Genomic DNA, 14,396 nt, shown 5'->3' with positions numbered 1-14,396 from the left:
GACAAGCAGGAAGATGCTTAGGCTCACTGGACAGAGGTCTGGAATTGGGACTGTCCCATGTTGTGTCAAGGACATGAGGAGGCTGCTCCCGAACCTGTAGGAGCAAGTTCAAGACGGCTGGTTGCATGTTGGGGAGCAAGGCCATCTCCTTCTTCCAAGCACCTGATCTAAGGGTCCAGGTCAGGACCCACATGAAACTGGTAAGGAACAGGCCTGGGATGAAGGTCATGCATGTGCCTATGTAGTCCCCGTTCTAGGTTATTCTGTGGCACACCCAAGACATCACTGATCCAAGACAGTGCTTCTCTGAACTCGTCTGTTTGCCGAAATGACCTTGGATGCTTGTTAAAGATACAAATTCTCAGGCCTCTTCCTGGGGATTCTAATTTAGAAGAGACACATGGGGCCCAGGAACCTGTATTCTTAAGAGCTCCCCAGGTAATTCTTACACTGGGCAAATTTATCAAGACCCTGGACTAGAAGTTCATGGTAGGTAAAACACAAGGGGATTAAATAAAAGAGAAAATGAAAACCCTGCACTTGCTGCTCAGAAGTTCAAACACAGCGCAGTCTGGTGGAGGGACCCAGCTACCTTTGTCTACGTGGTAGAGATAGGTCTCCTGGCTCATGGCGGACAGCAGGTGCAGGACACAGGTATAGATGCGGATTTTCTCATCACTGTTGTCCTCCCAGGTGTAGTCCTGGATCACGTTGAGCAGCTCTCGAACAAGAAACAGAACCCCGTGTTCCGGATGATCCTAGTGGAAGACCAAAAAAAGGAAAATAAACCTAGATGTGAAGCAGGAGGAAAAAAAAATCAAGACAGAAACCCAGGTCCCTCCCTTTAGCAGCTGTAGAGAAATTAAAGTGCCAGCTATGGTTAAACAATAGAGAGAAAAGTGACACAACGTCGTTAACTCCACTAAACAACACACTCCAGTCTGGGGAGACAAGCTTTGAGAGCTCTGGGTCTGAGGAAAGAAAGCAAAATTACCTGTCAGTTTAATGGGCTGTTTCCGAAATTACAGCCTTGCTCTTATGTCCATAACAGTAAAAAGCCCTGTTCTTCCAACTACAAAAGCTAGATTGCAGGTCTCGTTGCAGACAGTGCAGCAGAAGCCACCTACCTCGGGTAAACCCCCAAATGATCACTGTCACCACCAAAGGCACCGACTTTAAACACATTCTCACTCTTTAGGGCGTTCAACAACATTAACAGCTAAATTAAGGATCCTCTTTTGGGAGAGGAAAAACCCAACAGTCAGTCACAGAGCTTATAACAGTGTTTCTCAGATGCTAAACTGAACCAGTGCTGGGATGCAAAAAAGTCAGCAGCTTCAATTCAGTTCCAAAAAGGATATGCAGGGCTTCCCTGGTGGCGCAGTGGTTGAGAGTCTGCCTGCCGATGCAGGGGACACGGGTTCGTGCCCCGGTCCGGGAAGATCCCACATGCCGCGGAGCGGCTGGGCCCGTGAGCCGTGGCCGCTGAGCCTGCGCGTCCGAAGCCTGTGCTCCGCGACGGGAGAGGCCACAACAGTGAGAGGCCCACGTACCGCAAAAAAAAAAAAAAAAAAAAAAAAAGGACTATGCAATGCAGTGGCTCCCCTGCTGAATGCTCTCCAAAGACCCCTCCCCCCCCCAGCTCCTGCTGCCATCGCCCTGCTGACCCGGCTGGTCCATCTTGCCCCTCACTCAGTCCACCGCCACCTTTACGGCTCCTGGGACCAGCTGGACCGCTCAGGGTCCTGGCAGGACACAGAGGACACGCTCACAAGGGTTAAACGAGGATGGGTTAATGAAAGATTATCAGAATGAAGAGAAGTAGCGAGAAGGCACCCAGGGCCTGGCAACAGAGGGAAACCGTTACCATCCTCGGGCTGAAAGCACGCGGTGGGGAGCGAGTTTTTGCAGTGGGAGGAGGCCACCCAGCAGCAGCTGCAGCCCTGGATGGAAGAACAAAGCCATCGCCAAACACGGCCCAGTGAGAGTTGGGGGATAAATACCCCAGCCTCGCTCTCCTCCTGCCCTGCAGTCCATGTCACTACTCGCGCTGGCTGAACCAGCTGGAAGCCAGAAGGAAGGAAGCCCCGGTGACGCGATCCCCAGAGGCCCGTCTCCCACACAGACCGGACTGAAGGGCACAGGGTGCTCTGCAGGGCAGCTCATATGCCAAGGGGGTCTGGCCTCCCAGCCCTGCTGTTCCCGACTGGAATATTCACCTGTGAGACTTGGCTGCACTGGCTCCTTGACAGCCTCCAGATCTCATCTTACATGTTAGCTCCTGCCCTGATCGGCAATCCAGAGCCCCTACCCGTCTCTCTTCATCTCTCTTCATGTCAAGTCATCCATCTCATTTTTTCAGAGCAGTGCTCAGCATCTGAAGTGATCTTATTTATTCCTAACTACCCAAACATACCTCTTGGTTCATCTTTTTTTTCATCCTAGCCTATAACCTCCAGGACGGCAGGTACTTTATCTGCTGTTTGCCAGTAATACACTGCCAGGACTGCCCAGGACTGCAAATGGTGCCCCATCCCTGTCTCTGCTTCCTGGGACAGTGCTGGGCACAGAGCAGGCACTTGGTAGGTAAATAATGTTGAATGGATAACATTCTTCAAGCACCTTCTACGTGCCAGGCACTGAGGTGGCTACAAAAACAACAGCTAACTTTTATGGTAGCTATTGTAGCTACCATAGGTTTTCTACGTTCCGGGAAGATACTTTTATGACTTCCTCTCCCCCCCATTTCACAGATGGGAAATGAGCGACACTGCTGGTGCATGGGGGAACCAGGATTTGAGCCCCGGGAGTCTGGCTCCAGAGTGGACATTCCTAACTGCTAATACTCTATTTATACTGCCTCTCTACAGATGAATTAGGGACGAACTAGACTTTATGGAGCTGGCCGGTTGGGGGAAGGCATACACGTAGTCGGCTGTCTTGAATTCAGGCATGGAGTAGAAGTGTGGTAACTGAGGGGGGCGGGAGTTAACAGCTACGTAATCCAATGTGTGGATACACAGCAGTAATACTTCCAATGGGCAAGAACGAGGGCGGAGGAGAGAGAGATGATTTGTACAGCTGCTAACATCTACAGGAATTGCTGTTACGGTATCGGCACAAAAGAAGACACACGATACTCCAAAATCTGAGTACCTCAAACTATATGCAGCAAAATTGCCCGTGCCATGGTCCGCCTTCCATTGCCAGAGTCAGTCTCAGATGGCAGCTCACTACTGCCTTGCTTTGCTAACAGCTGTTTCTAACTAGGCTATTTCGTTCTGCTATGTGGATGTTCAAAATATATTCTATTTCAGGATCTGCCCTGGAAAGAGACGACACTCTGAATGTTCCAGTAACTTAATTTCAATACAAATTGCCGTAACTATTGTGAGAGAGCATTCAACACACCTGCAAAAAGGTGGAAGAAGGGGTCACGGAGACGTGAAGGTTTGTAGCCAGCCATTTCTGCTAGCTTTAAACCGAAGAGACGAAGAGATTATTTCCAACCTTCTCTACAAGGAAAACATTTTCCACATGATAGCCACGCTTCAGTGGTTGTAACATTTTCAAAAGAAATTGTACCAGTGCCAGCAACTAAAGAAAGGCGAACACAGATTTTTTTTTAAAGAAGAAAAAGAGATCCCGATTCAGTTGGCAATCCGAGGGGGAAAAGGTTTCCCCTGGGGTCTCTGCCAAGGCTGCCCGGCAGCAAACAAATGCTCAGGAGGCGGCTCCCAAGGGGCGCCTGGGAGGGACTCAAACCGCTCGCGCTCTCTCTCTCTGCTGCACGGACCTGCGTTCAACCACTCAGAATATCCCTCTGGCTCCTTGGTCTGTGGGAATCCTTCTATTAAATGTGACTGCTTGAGGGAAGGAATACCCTGAAAACGACTGACTCCCCAGGAGACCTGAGAGGCAGCAAAGACAGCGCCGAGTACACACATCCTGGCTTTGAATTCTGTCTTGGCCACTTACTAGCTGGTTACCCTGGGTGAGTCACCTCACCTCTCTGTGCCAGGGTCTGCTTCTGTGAGATGAGGATAATAACAGGTTTGTTTGCAGTGAGTATTTGTGAACTGCTGGCTGGCTCACTGTAAAAGGTATGTAAGTGTGTTAAATAAATATTCAAGTCCTTTAGAAAAGGAGCCAGAACACAAGGGGACTGGGAGGAAGGGCAGGAAAGGAAAGAGGGGCACTGGGAGGGCGTGGCGGGGGTGGAGGGCAGGAGACAGATCACCGTGGAGATGCGAGGCCCTTGGTGAGTCTGCAGAGCTCCCCGGCCTTGCTGCAGCCAGCCCCTGCCCATCTTGCCAGCTCGAGACCCTGGTGTCCCTCTAGCCTCTCACCACCTCGCTCGTCACTGCGGCTCTCTTCCAGTCCCTCCAGTGCTGCTGGGTGACGCTTCCCACCTCAAGGCCTTACCCACACTGCTCCCTCTGCCCGGAACACCCTCCCCTCCCCGCCCCCCGCACTTAGGGACCTACTAGTCTTCCTCTGGATCTCGGCTCAGGTAACACATTCTCAGGGAACTTCCCTGACCCACTTCCCTTCAAATCTGAGGCTCTCAGAGGTCCCTGTAGTTCTTTATGACACTTTATACAACTGTAGTTAAGTATTTATTTGCTTATTACCATCTGTCGCCTTGAGTGGGAGCACACATTTCTCATGTTCACTCTTCCATTCCCAGATCAACAAATATTTGCGGGGTGGACGGAATGAATGAATCTTAGCATCTGGATACCATGTTATGCTGATGGCTGGACTTTTTCTCAAAGATAAGACAGAGAAAAGACATTTCCCTGCTGTGTCCTGGTGATCAGTGCCAGAAAACTGATGGGAAACATTTCCATTGCCTACAAATTTCAACTGAATCAAAATTAGGCGTCTGAAGTGGTAACACTGAACTTGTTCAATTAATTCTACTTTGCTTATCCTACTGAACGTTGTCAAAAGAAATGCATTAGTTCAGCAACATGGAGAAGACTGTTCTGCAATCTACCAGGAGGCTGACTGCTACTAACGCCAAAGAAGAATGCTTCAAAATGCTCCAAAGGTGGTACTGCTTGCCGAGGAGAGAGGGCTGTCCTGGGGGAATGTTTACTTCTGCATTTATAAGTATGAATAGAGTGGGCCACGTATTTTATTTGGTCTAAAATGGCTTCAATTTTTTTCTAAACAAATAAAATGAATCAAAGCTGTCCAAACCCATTCTTTAAAAGTCTTGTGCTCTGGGGGTGGGAATGCAAAATGGTGCAGCCACTATAGAAAACTGTATGCAGGTACCTCAAAGAATTAAAAATGGAACTACTATATGATCCAGCAAGCCCTCCTCTGGGTATTTATCCAGAATAATTGAAATCAGGATCTCACAGAGATACTAGTGCTCTCACGTTCACTGTAGCACTATCACAACAGCCAAGATATGGAAACAACCTAAATGTTCATTGACAGATAAATGGATAAATAAAATGTGGTACACATATAATGGAATACTATTCAGCCTTAAAAAAAAAAGAAAGGAAATGCTATCCTAACCTTGGATGAACATTGAGGATATTATGCTGAGTGAAATATGGCAGTCACAAAAGGACAAATACTGTATGATTCCACTTATGTAAGGCATCTAGGATAGTCATGTTCATAGAATCAAAGCGTGGAATTCCAGGGCTGGGAGGAGGAGGAAATGGGGAGTCACTAATCAATGAGCTTAAAGTTTCAATTAAGCAAGGTGAATAAGCTGTAGGGATCTGCTGTACAATATTGTGCCTTGAGTCAACAAAGCTGTACTGTCCACTTAAAAATATGTTAAGAGGATAGATATGTTAAATGTCCTTACAACAATAAAATTAAATTTAAAAAATAGAATTAAAAAATAAAGCTGTGACATGAAAGGTAAAAATGCGAACCAGGTAGGGCTTCCCTGGTTGTGCAGTGGTTGAGAGTCCGCCTGCCGATGCAGGGGACACGGGTTCGTGCCCCGGTCCGGGAGGATCCCACATGCCGTGGAGCGGCTGGGCCCGTGAGCCATGGCTGCTGGGCCTGCACGTCCGGAGCCTGCGCTCCGCAGCGGGAGAGGCCACAGCAGTGAGAGGTCCGCGTACCGCAAAAAAAAAAAAAAAAAAAAAAAAAAATGCGAACCAGGTAAAGGTGGGATATGGGAGTCATCTCCTGCTAAACCTACTCACGGCGGGCGGAGCTCGCGTGTGGCCCATCCTCTGGCTTCTGAGCTCGGTTAGCGCCCGGCCTTAGCCCTTCAGGCTCAACATCTCACGGCGCCCCGGAGAGCCGGCCAGTAGTTACTATGCTGCATCCCACAGGAGGGACATAGGGTTGTTAAGTCTCAACAACCTTGAGCAAATAAAGCCCCCTGCAAACGTTTCAGGCAGACCATGCAGGACAGGCTCTGGGGCAGCACAGACCTCCCAGCTCTGCTGCTCAACAGCCGCGCGACCCCAGGCAAGCCTCTTGGGCTCCAGGTCTCCTCAAGTGGGAAAGGTACAATGACTCCTACCTTGCAAGGCTTGGGGGCATTTTCCTAGAGACTGAATGTTGACGAAGGGAGTTAGCACTGCACAGGGCACCTAGTAAGAAGTCACGAACTGTGGCTATTCTTCATCTCATCATCTTTAGTAAATCCTGGCAAAAGCCTGAGCACTGATACCAGGAACCAATAAAGTCTGGCAGGGGGGTTCCCCTGAATGCCTAGGGGAACGGTAGGCAACAGAAAAGGATTTAATGGACCCAGAGGCACCCGGGGACCTGGAGAGAGTGCACATGCCCCGCAGGAAGGGCAGCTGCTCTCCAGCTGAGGTCAACTGGCCAGGCGGGGAATGCGGGCCTCACATGGCTGGACCTGATTTTTCAAGGAACTAAATTTCTGGGGTTTCCTGTGATCTACCAATTTTTATTTTTATTTATTTATTTTTTCAGTACGCGGGCCTCTCACTGTTGTGGCCTCTCCCGTTGCGGAGCAGAGGCTCCGGACGCACAGGCTCAGCGGCCACGGCTCATGGGCCCAGCCGCTCCACGGCATGTGGGATCTTCCCGGACCGGGGCACGAACCCGTGTCCCCTGCATTGGCAGGCGGACTCTCAACCACTGCGCCACCAGGGAAGCCCCTACCAATTTTTAAATGTGGGTAATTAGTTCCAAACGTTTTCCATCATGATGTGGCCAACAAGTATGTCTCCGGGCTGGATTCCACCCACTGGTCATCAGTTTGTGACCCCAGGGACCAAGCTTCTGGTTCACAAAGCACTTTCATAGCTATCATTTCAGTCAATCCTCACAGCAGCCCTGCTAGGTGTGCATTTGGATGACATTTTAGAAAGGTGACAACTGAGGCTCTGAAAGTTACAAAACTTTCTCAAGGCCACAAGGCTATTGAGTCATCGGGTCAGGACCGAACACAAGCTTTTCTTCAAGGCTCCAGTGATCTTTAACAGAGAAAACCCCATATGCAGAAGGAAAACGCATCCCAGTTAATCAGTGAACAATGACACTGATCAACTTCCTCATTAGAAACCCTGATTTTGTCACCTGACAAATAACTAGAATATCCAAAAAAGAGAGAAATTGATTATAAAGTACTAAGAAGGAGATCTGAAAACACTGAAATCAAGCACCAAGCCCGCCTCTGAATATCCCAGCCCCTCTTCAAAGAACTTGGGATCTGAACTTGGAAACTTCGGAGCAACTCACTTTTTGTTCTCTCAGCTTCACTAAGATATAATTCATACACCCAACAATGCACCCACTTAAAATGCACAGTTCATAGGTTGGTTGTATATTCACAGAGTTGTGCGGTCGTCACCACCGTCAATTTTAGAACATTTTCATCACCCCAAAAAGGAACCCTGTACCCACGGGAGCTGGGCTGCTTTCATGGCCTGAGTCCAGAGGGACATTTCTTAAAGTGTGGTCCTAGGACCATCTACACCTGACTTGATGAGGGAGCTTTCAAAAATGCTGGTTCAGAGGCCAATCCCACCTACTGAGTGAGACTCTCAGGCGGGGATGGGACAAAGCAAGACTCTATTTTAAAAAGCATCCCCGATTCCTACGTACATCTGGCTTCATCAGGAGCCGACCCGTTTTGTGCCTGGACCTTGTTACAACCTGGTGACGCCTATGCACAACTCAGAGTACTATTTTTAATGCAGAAAATAAAATATGTAAGACTACAAAGGCAATCAATTATGCTAAAATATAGTTGTCAAAATATTTTTTCAACGTATTTGTTATATTGTAATCTATTACTTCTTGGTGAAGTAATGATGGGCCTAATAACTACTGCACTTTTAAAGGAAGGAAACATGTAGACGATCTTCTGAAATAACTTTCACACCTGAAACGTGATATAAACATAGTGTTGATTATTTTCGTGACAAAGTCCCAGCTACTGCAACTGGTACTGTGGCTCTTTGCCTGTGATTCACAAGGAAGCAAAAGGCTAAACTTCACTGAGGTTTGTGAAAAAAACAACAACAAAACAAAACACAAAAACCTTTTTTTTCTCATCTAAATTCGTGGTTGCCCTGCCAGAAACCCTGGGGTAGGTGGACCCCAGGTTAAGAACCCCAACTAGGGTGAAGGTCCTAATGCTGGATCCTGGGAGTGGCCTTGATTCCTTCCAGCCCAAGCCTGACTTCTCATCTCCTATATTCCACGAGAAACCCCAGCATCTTCCAACAATATCCCCTTCGACTTTTACTATCTTGTTGCGGTTTCTGGTACTTGCCATCAAAATAACACCACCATTACCTTTTTAAGTGTTTATTATGCGCTAAGGCACTGCTCTAACCATATACGTACATCTGCTCACCTAATCATCACAACAACCTAGAGATGTAGACACAACCTAGAGATGTAGACACTCTTATTATTTCCATTTTGTAAATGAGTAAACTGCATCCTGGTAATGTTACATAATCACCTGAAACTCAGAGCTGGAAGGAAGGGGAGCTGGGATTCTACCTTAGGTGTCTTGGTCTGGAGGCCTGAGCCCCCACCACTAAGTGATACCCCCTCGACCATACAGAGAGCCTAGACTATATACCCTGGACACAGAATGAATAGAAAACACATTGAAAAATTCAAACATCTGACTAGAAAACCAATACAGGTATAGACAGAACATCCCTGCACTTTTAGGACTAAGAATGTATGTAAAACAGGTCAAAGAAAGACATCACCTACAGGTCTTCTGGGGAAACGTACCGGAACTATTAATAAAGTAGAAAAGAAATTGCAGAGGAATTCCAGAAGGAATGATTCTGAGGGCCGCATCTTTCCATCAATATTAATCATCTTTGGAACTTCTGGAACGAGGCTTATAGCGGCTTTGAAAAAGGCATCAGCTGCAAGACAGAAGAGAAGTCCGTGTGTGAGAATGTTGAAGACTTCAGGGTCTGCTTTCTTCTTCACACGGCCTGGAAGTCAGGCCACACCGAGGGCTCAAGACAGCTGGCGGGTCCTGGAAGAGGATTTCTGCACCGTGATCGACTCGTTGGAACGTTCGCTTGAGAGGGTGCTGCCGCCTCCCAGCTCTCCTCTTCCCCCGCTTCCTCCTTTGAGCGATTTGGCTCAGAGAACCTGAAACTGACTTCAGATAATACGTGAAAAAAGCACGTGGCAAATTGTTACAGAGGTCATAGAAGTCACAGTTGCCTGTACTGAAGGCTTCACCTGAACTGGTTCAGTGAACCATCCGGTTCACCACAGGAGGAAAGTGCTGTCCGCAGCCCACTTCACAGGTGGGAAATGAGGTGTGGAACGAGAAGTGCCTGGTCCTACCACAGGGCCTGTGTATGCGGGAGGGTCCAGTCGTGGTGGTGGAGCCCAGGCTCAAGCTCTGGTTTGTCTGAATATACTCTAACGCACACTGTATTTGTTAAAGAAATAACAATGGAAATGCCTGAAGGAATGTGTGTGCGCGCACACGCACGCGCACACACACACACACACGCACACACACGGCTTTAAAGACTTCTGATTAGGTGACAGTTCCAGAGAATCATTTGGAAAATGAAGACACTTTAAGAACTATGAAACAGACTATAAAACAAGAAGACCTCCATGGGTGAGAGGGAGGAAAGAAGGGGAAGAGGGAGAGAGGAGGGATGGAGAGGAAGGGGGAGGCGAGAGAGAGGGAGTAACAGGAGGACACAGCCGGTGGGGGGAGGAACTAGTGTGTTGGTGGGAGCGTAGATGGAGAGATCTTTCTAGAACTGCCTAAGTACTAACCATGAGAAAGAGCCTCAGGGTCAGAACAGACAGAACACTGACCTGACAAACAAAATTTTAAACTACCCGACAAGATCAAACGTTTACATGGTTCAAATACACTTCCACTCCGCAACGGCTTGCAGTGATGCACACAGAACAGTGCTCTGGTCTGCAGCACCCCGAGTTAAAACCAGAAGCCCCTCCAGCACAGCAGAGGAGCAGATGCAACAACAAACGCCCACGGCCGGAAACAGAGGCTGGCCCTTAACGAGAAGAGTCTGCGACTGAAGCTGGAGAGTGGGGTAGTGACTTCTCTTCCTTCTTCAAAAGAAAAAACCACAGTATGGAAAGACACTGATATCAGGGTTTACTACGTAAAGTTACCTCTGCCCCAGGAGCTTCCCTCCCAGGACCCCGAACTCACCCATACCGCACTCACCTAAGCACAGTTATTAAGCTCCAGCTGTGAACTGGCGCTCTCCCGGGCACTGTGGGATGCATGGGAAAACGGAGGCGGCAAGAGTTGACAACGTAAGTGTGGTGATGAGCCCAACGTGATCACACTAATTAACACCTATCTGCTGGGAGCCTGTCGTATGCTCTGCTCTAAGGGGGACACAAAGCAGCTGATCCTGTCTTGATATAGGGGCTCTGGTAGATAAACCTCCCAGAAAGAGTCAGAAGCTGCAGGGTCTTCTGTCTTGGCCTACAGACAGTAGTAAATGGCACTATTCATGGAAACCAGAGGAACTCCTAGGCCCTATCTTAAGGTAATTAACATTCTCAGTCCTCAAGCAGTCCTGTGGCGAAGGTACAATTATTTCCATGCCCGGATGATGAACAAAGCTCAAAAGCTGAGTGGCCAGGTGAGGGTAGCCCAGGGATGGTAAAAGACTGAGCTGAGCAGAGTTTAAAGGCCATCACCAGCACTGAGCAACACAGTCAGATGTGTGTTTGTTAAAAGAAACACAAGTCTACAAATGACAGATATGATAAGGGGTTTATAACCAGAATACACAAAGACATTCTACAACAGTGGAAAAAACAAGTAACCTGGCTAAAGGTTACCCTGAATAGACATTTCTTCACAGAAAATACACAAATGGACATCAAGCACATGGAAAGATGCTCAACATCATTCATCATGAGAGAAATGCAAATCAAAATCACCAGGAGAGGGGCTTCCCTGGTGGCGCAGTGGTTAGGAATCCGCCTGCCAATGCAGGGGACACGGGTTCCAGCCCTGGTCTGGGAAGATCCCACAGGCCACGGAGCAACTAAACCCATGCACCACAACTACTGAGCTCTCATGCCACAAGTACAGAAGCCCACACACCTAGAGCCTGTGCTCTGCAACAAGAGAAGCCACCGCAATGAGAAGCCCGCGCACCACAACAAAGAGTAGCCCCCGCTCGCCACAACTAGAGAAAGCCCGCACGCAGCAATGAAGGCCCAACGCAGCCAAAAATAAATAAAATAAATAAATTTATTAAAAAATAAAAACCACCATGAGATATCATCTCACACCCATGAGAATGGCCACTATGAAAAAAAAGAGTAAATAACAAGTATTGGCAAAGATGTAAAGAAACTGGAATCTCTGTGTCCTGCTGGTGGGAATCTAAACTGGTGCAGTTGCTGTGGAAAACAGCTTGGTGGTTCCTCAGTTAAACATAGAATTACCATCTGCCAGCGATTCCACTTCTAGGTGTATACCGCAAAGCAATGAAAGCAGGGACTCAAACAGATGCTTGTACACGAACGCTCACAGCAGCATTATTCACAAGAGCCAAAAGGTGGAAACAACCCAAGTGTCCGTCAAAGAACAGATAAGCAAAACATGGTACATACATACAAAGGAGTATTACTCAGCCTTAAAAAGGAAGGAAATGCTGACACGTGCTATAAATATGAACGAACCTTGAAAACGTTATGCTAAATGAAATAGGTCAGACAAAAGGACAAACACTGTCTAACTCCACTGGTATGAGGTAGTCAGAGTGGTCAAATTCAGAGAGATAAAGTAGAATGGGAAGGCGGGAACAGAGGCATTATTTAATGGGTACAGAGTTTCATTCTCTTTGGGATGATGAAAAAGGTCTGGAAATGGATGGTGGTGACGGTTGCACAGCACTGTGAACGTACTTAAAGCCGCTGAAGTGTACACTCAAAAATGGCTACCATGGTAAATTTTATGTTGTGTGAACTTAACCACAATACGAAAATAAGAAACTGAGCTGAGCCTACCCTTGACCTCACCCCCTAGAGCACAGGCAGGCCTGGACTCCACCAGGTCGGGTGTCTTCCTCCTGGCTCTATAGGCACTGCTTTCCGGTGAAGACATTAAGTCCATCATCAAACAAAGTGAAGAGCCTTTCTCGGCGGAAATTAAAATTCTGCTCAGAACAACCTGAAAGACCATTTATGTGTTCTATTTATGTGTTTGTTACCAAGTGGCCCTGAGAAAGGTGCCTGTTATTATGGCTCATTAAAGAGGGACCCACTTTGTGCCGGGTGCCCTACTCCTCCCAGCCACCCTGCTCAGTTCCCATTCCAAAGGAGGGAGCGAAAAGAAACAGTTATTTAAGCGTTGAGGCAGGAAATGTTTCAAAGCAGATTTTTATTTCTATCCTCGGAAGACTTGCCCCATATATAAAATCTTGTCTGGGAGACCTTTCAATTTTGTCTTAGTAATTAGAACTCAAATCCTACTGTGTATGAAAACAGTTTTTCCTCATAGAGTTCAGAATAATCATGCCAATATCATATAACATTTTTTAAAAATTGAAGTTGGTTTATAACACTGTATGTTTCACGTGTACAACATTATATTTTCTATTTCTATATACCCTACAGCACATAACACTTTATTTGTGGCTATTAAAAGCCACAGAAGACAATTACAGATAAAATGGGTTACATTGTTTTTCCTAAAAAAGACTTCTAGAAAAAGGAGAAATCAGATTCCAATTCATAAAGACTATTATCCTTGTTCCACTGGGGGAAGGAAAAAGCATGTATCAATCTATGCACTGGCTTCCCCATGCTATGCATTCCTCCATCTGAATCTTCTGAGGTTTCAAGGAACGGCTAGATTTACTTTCCATATTCCATCTTAAAAAAAAATAAAACAAACAAAAAACCCCACTCAAGCCTGGCTGACCTCACCCCAGAGTTCGTTCTGTTTAAGATCCTTTTTCTTGGGGTGCTGATGGCTCTGCAGAGAGGCATTCTGCTGCTGTTCTCTGCACAGTGATCAACACGTCCTTCAGTGCTTCTGGGCACTGGGTGGAAGACAGACAGCCACAGTAAGAGGGACTGGGCTACTACTGGAGATGGTGTTTTCCAAAATAGCTTGAGCATAACAATCATGGAGATCCTGTGAAAACAGATTCCCAGGCCCCCAAACATTGCTGATGGGAATGGAACATGGTAAAGCCACTTCGCAAACTAACTTGGCAGTTCCTCCAACTCTACATGCGTGTGGCATGTATGCGTACATACACGCGACAATGTGGACGAGCCTTGAAATCACTATGCTAAGTGAGTGCAGCCAGTCATAAAAGATCTGCATTGTAAGATTCCATTTATGTGAAATGACTGGAATGGGCAAATCCATCAAACCAAACGGAGACTGGTGGCTGGGGGAAGCCTGTGGGAGGGGGAACGGGGTGTGACTGCCTAATGGATTCGGGGTTTTCTTTTGGGGAGGCGGAAATATTCTGTAATTAGTGACGATGATCACACAACTCTGAATATACTAAAAACCACTGAACTGTACTCTTTAAAAGGAGGGATTTTATGATACATGAATCATGTCTCAATAAAGCTGTTATTTAAAAAATATATATGGGTTCCCAGGTCCCACCTTAAATGTATTAAACCAGACTATATTTACCTTTGAATAGGCAACAGAGTCACATGATTTTAAATTCCAAAGGTAACACTCCTTCTCACTCCGGTCCCTGGCCATCCAGTTTCCCTTCCCAGAGGCAAAGAGGATTACCTGCTGCTTGGGTATGCTTCTAAGCGTACAGGAACAAATACATTTTCCCTTTCTTGGCTTCTCTTTCTGCAGAGTTAATATATGGTAGACACCATTTTGCAACTCCTCCCCAACCACTCAACAACATGTCTTGGAGATTAATCTATCATGCATATAAAGT

The 14,396-nt window shown here is 47.0% G+C and overlaps 1 protein-coding gene across 5 annotated transcripts in view; it reads right to left on the bottom strand.

Annotated features, from left to right (window-relative positions):
• Window positions 1-14,396, bottom strand: part of VPS35L (VPS35 endosomal protein sorting factor like) — a 129,782-nt gene that overhangs the window by 15,245 nt on the left and 100,141 nt on the right. For all 5 annotated transcript variants that reach the window (XM_079943845.1, XM_079943844.1, XM_079943846.1 and 2 more), the window contains 2 exons: window positions 9,223-9,362; window positions 593-758 (listed from right to left, as the gene is read on the bottom strand). In XM_079943845.1, coding sequence (XP_079799971.1) covers window positions 593-758; window positions 9,223-9,362 — 306 coding nt within the window. The remainder of the gene's footprint in view (window positions 1-592; window positions 759-9,222; window positions 9,363-14,396) is intronic.

Source organism: Stenella coeruleoalba, assembly GCF_951394435.1.
Source record: "Stenella coeruleoalba genome assembly, chromosome: 15".
Classification (NCBI taxonomy): Eukaryota; Metazoa; Chordata; class Mammalia; order Artiodactyla; family Delphinidae; genus Stenella; species Stenella coeruleoalba.
The sequence above is the reverse complement of the archived record's forward strand: the minus strand, read 5'-3'. Positions and strand labels throughout refer to the sequence as shown.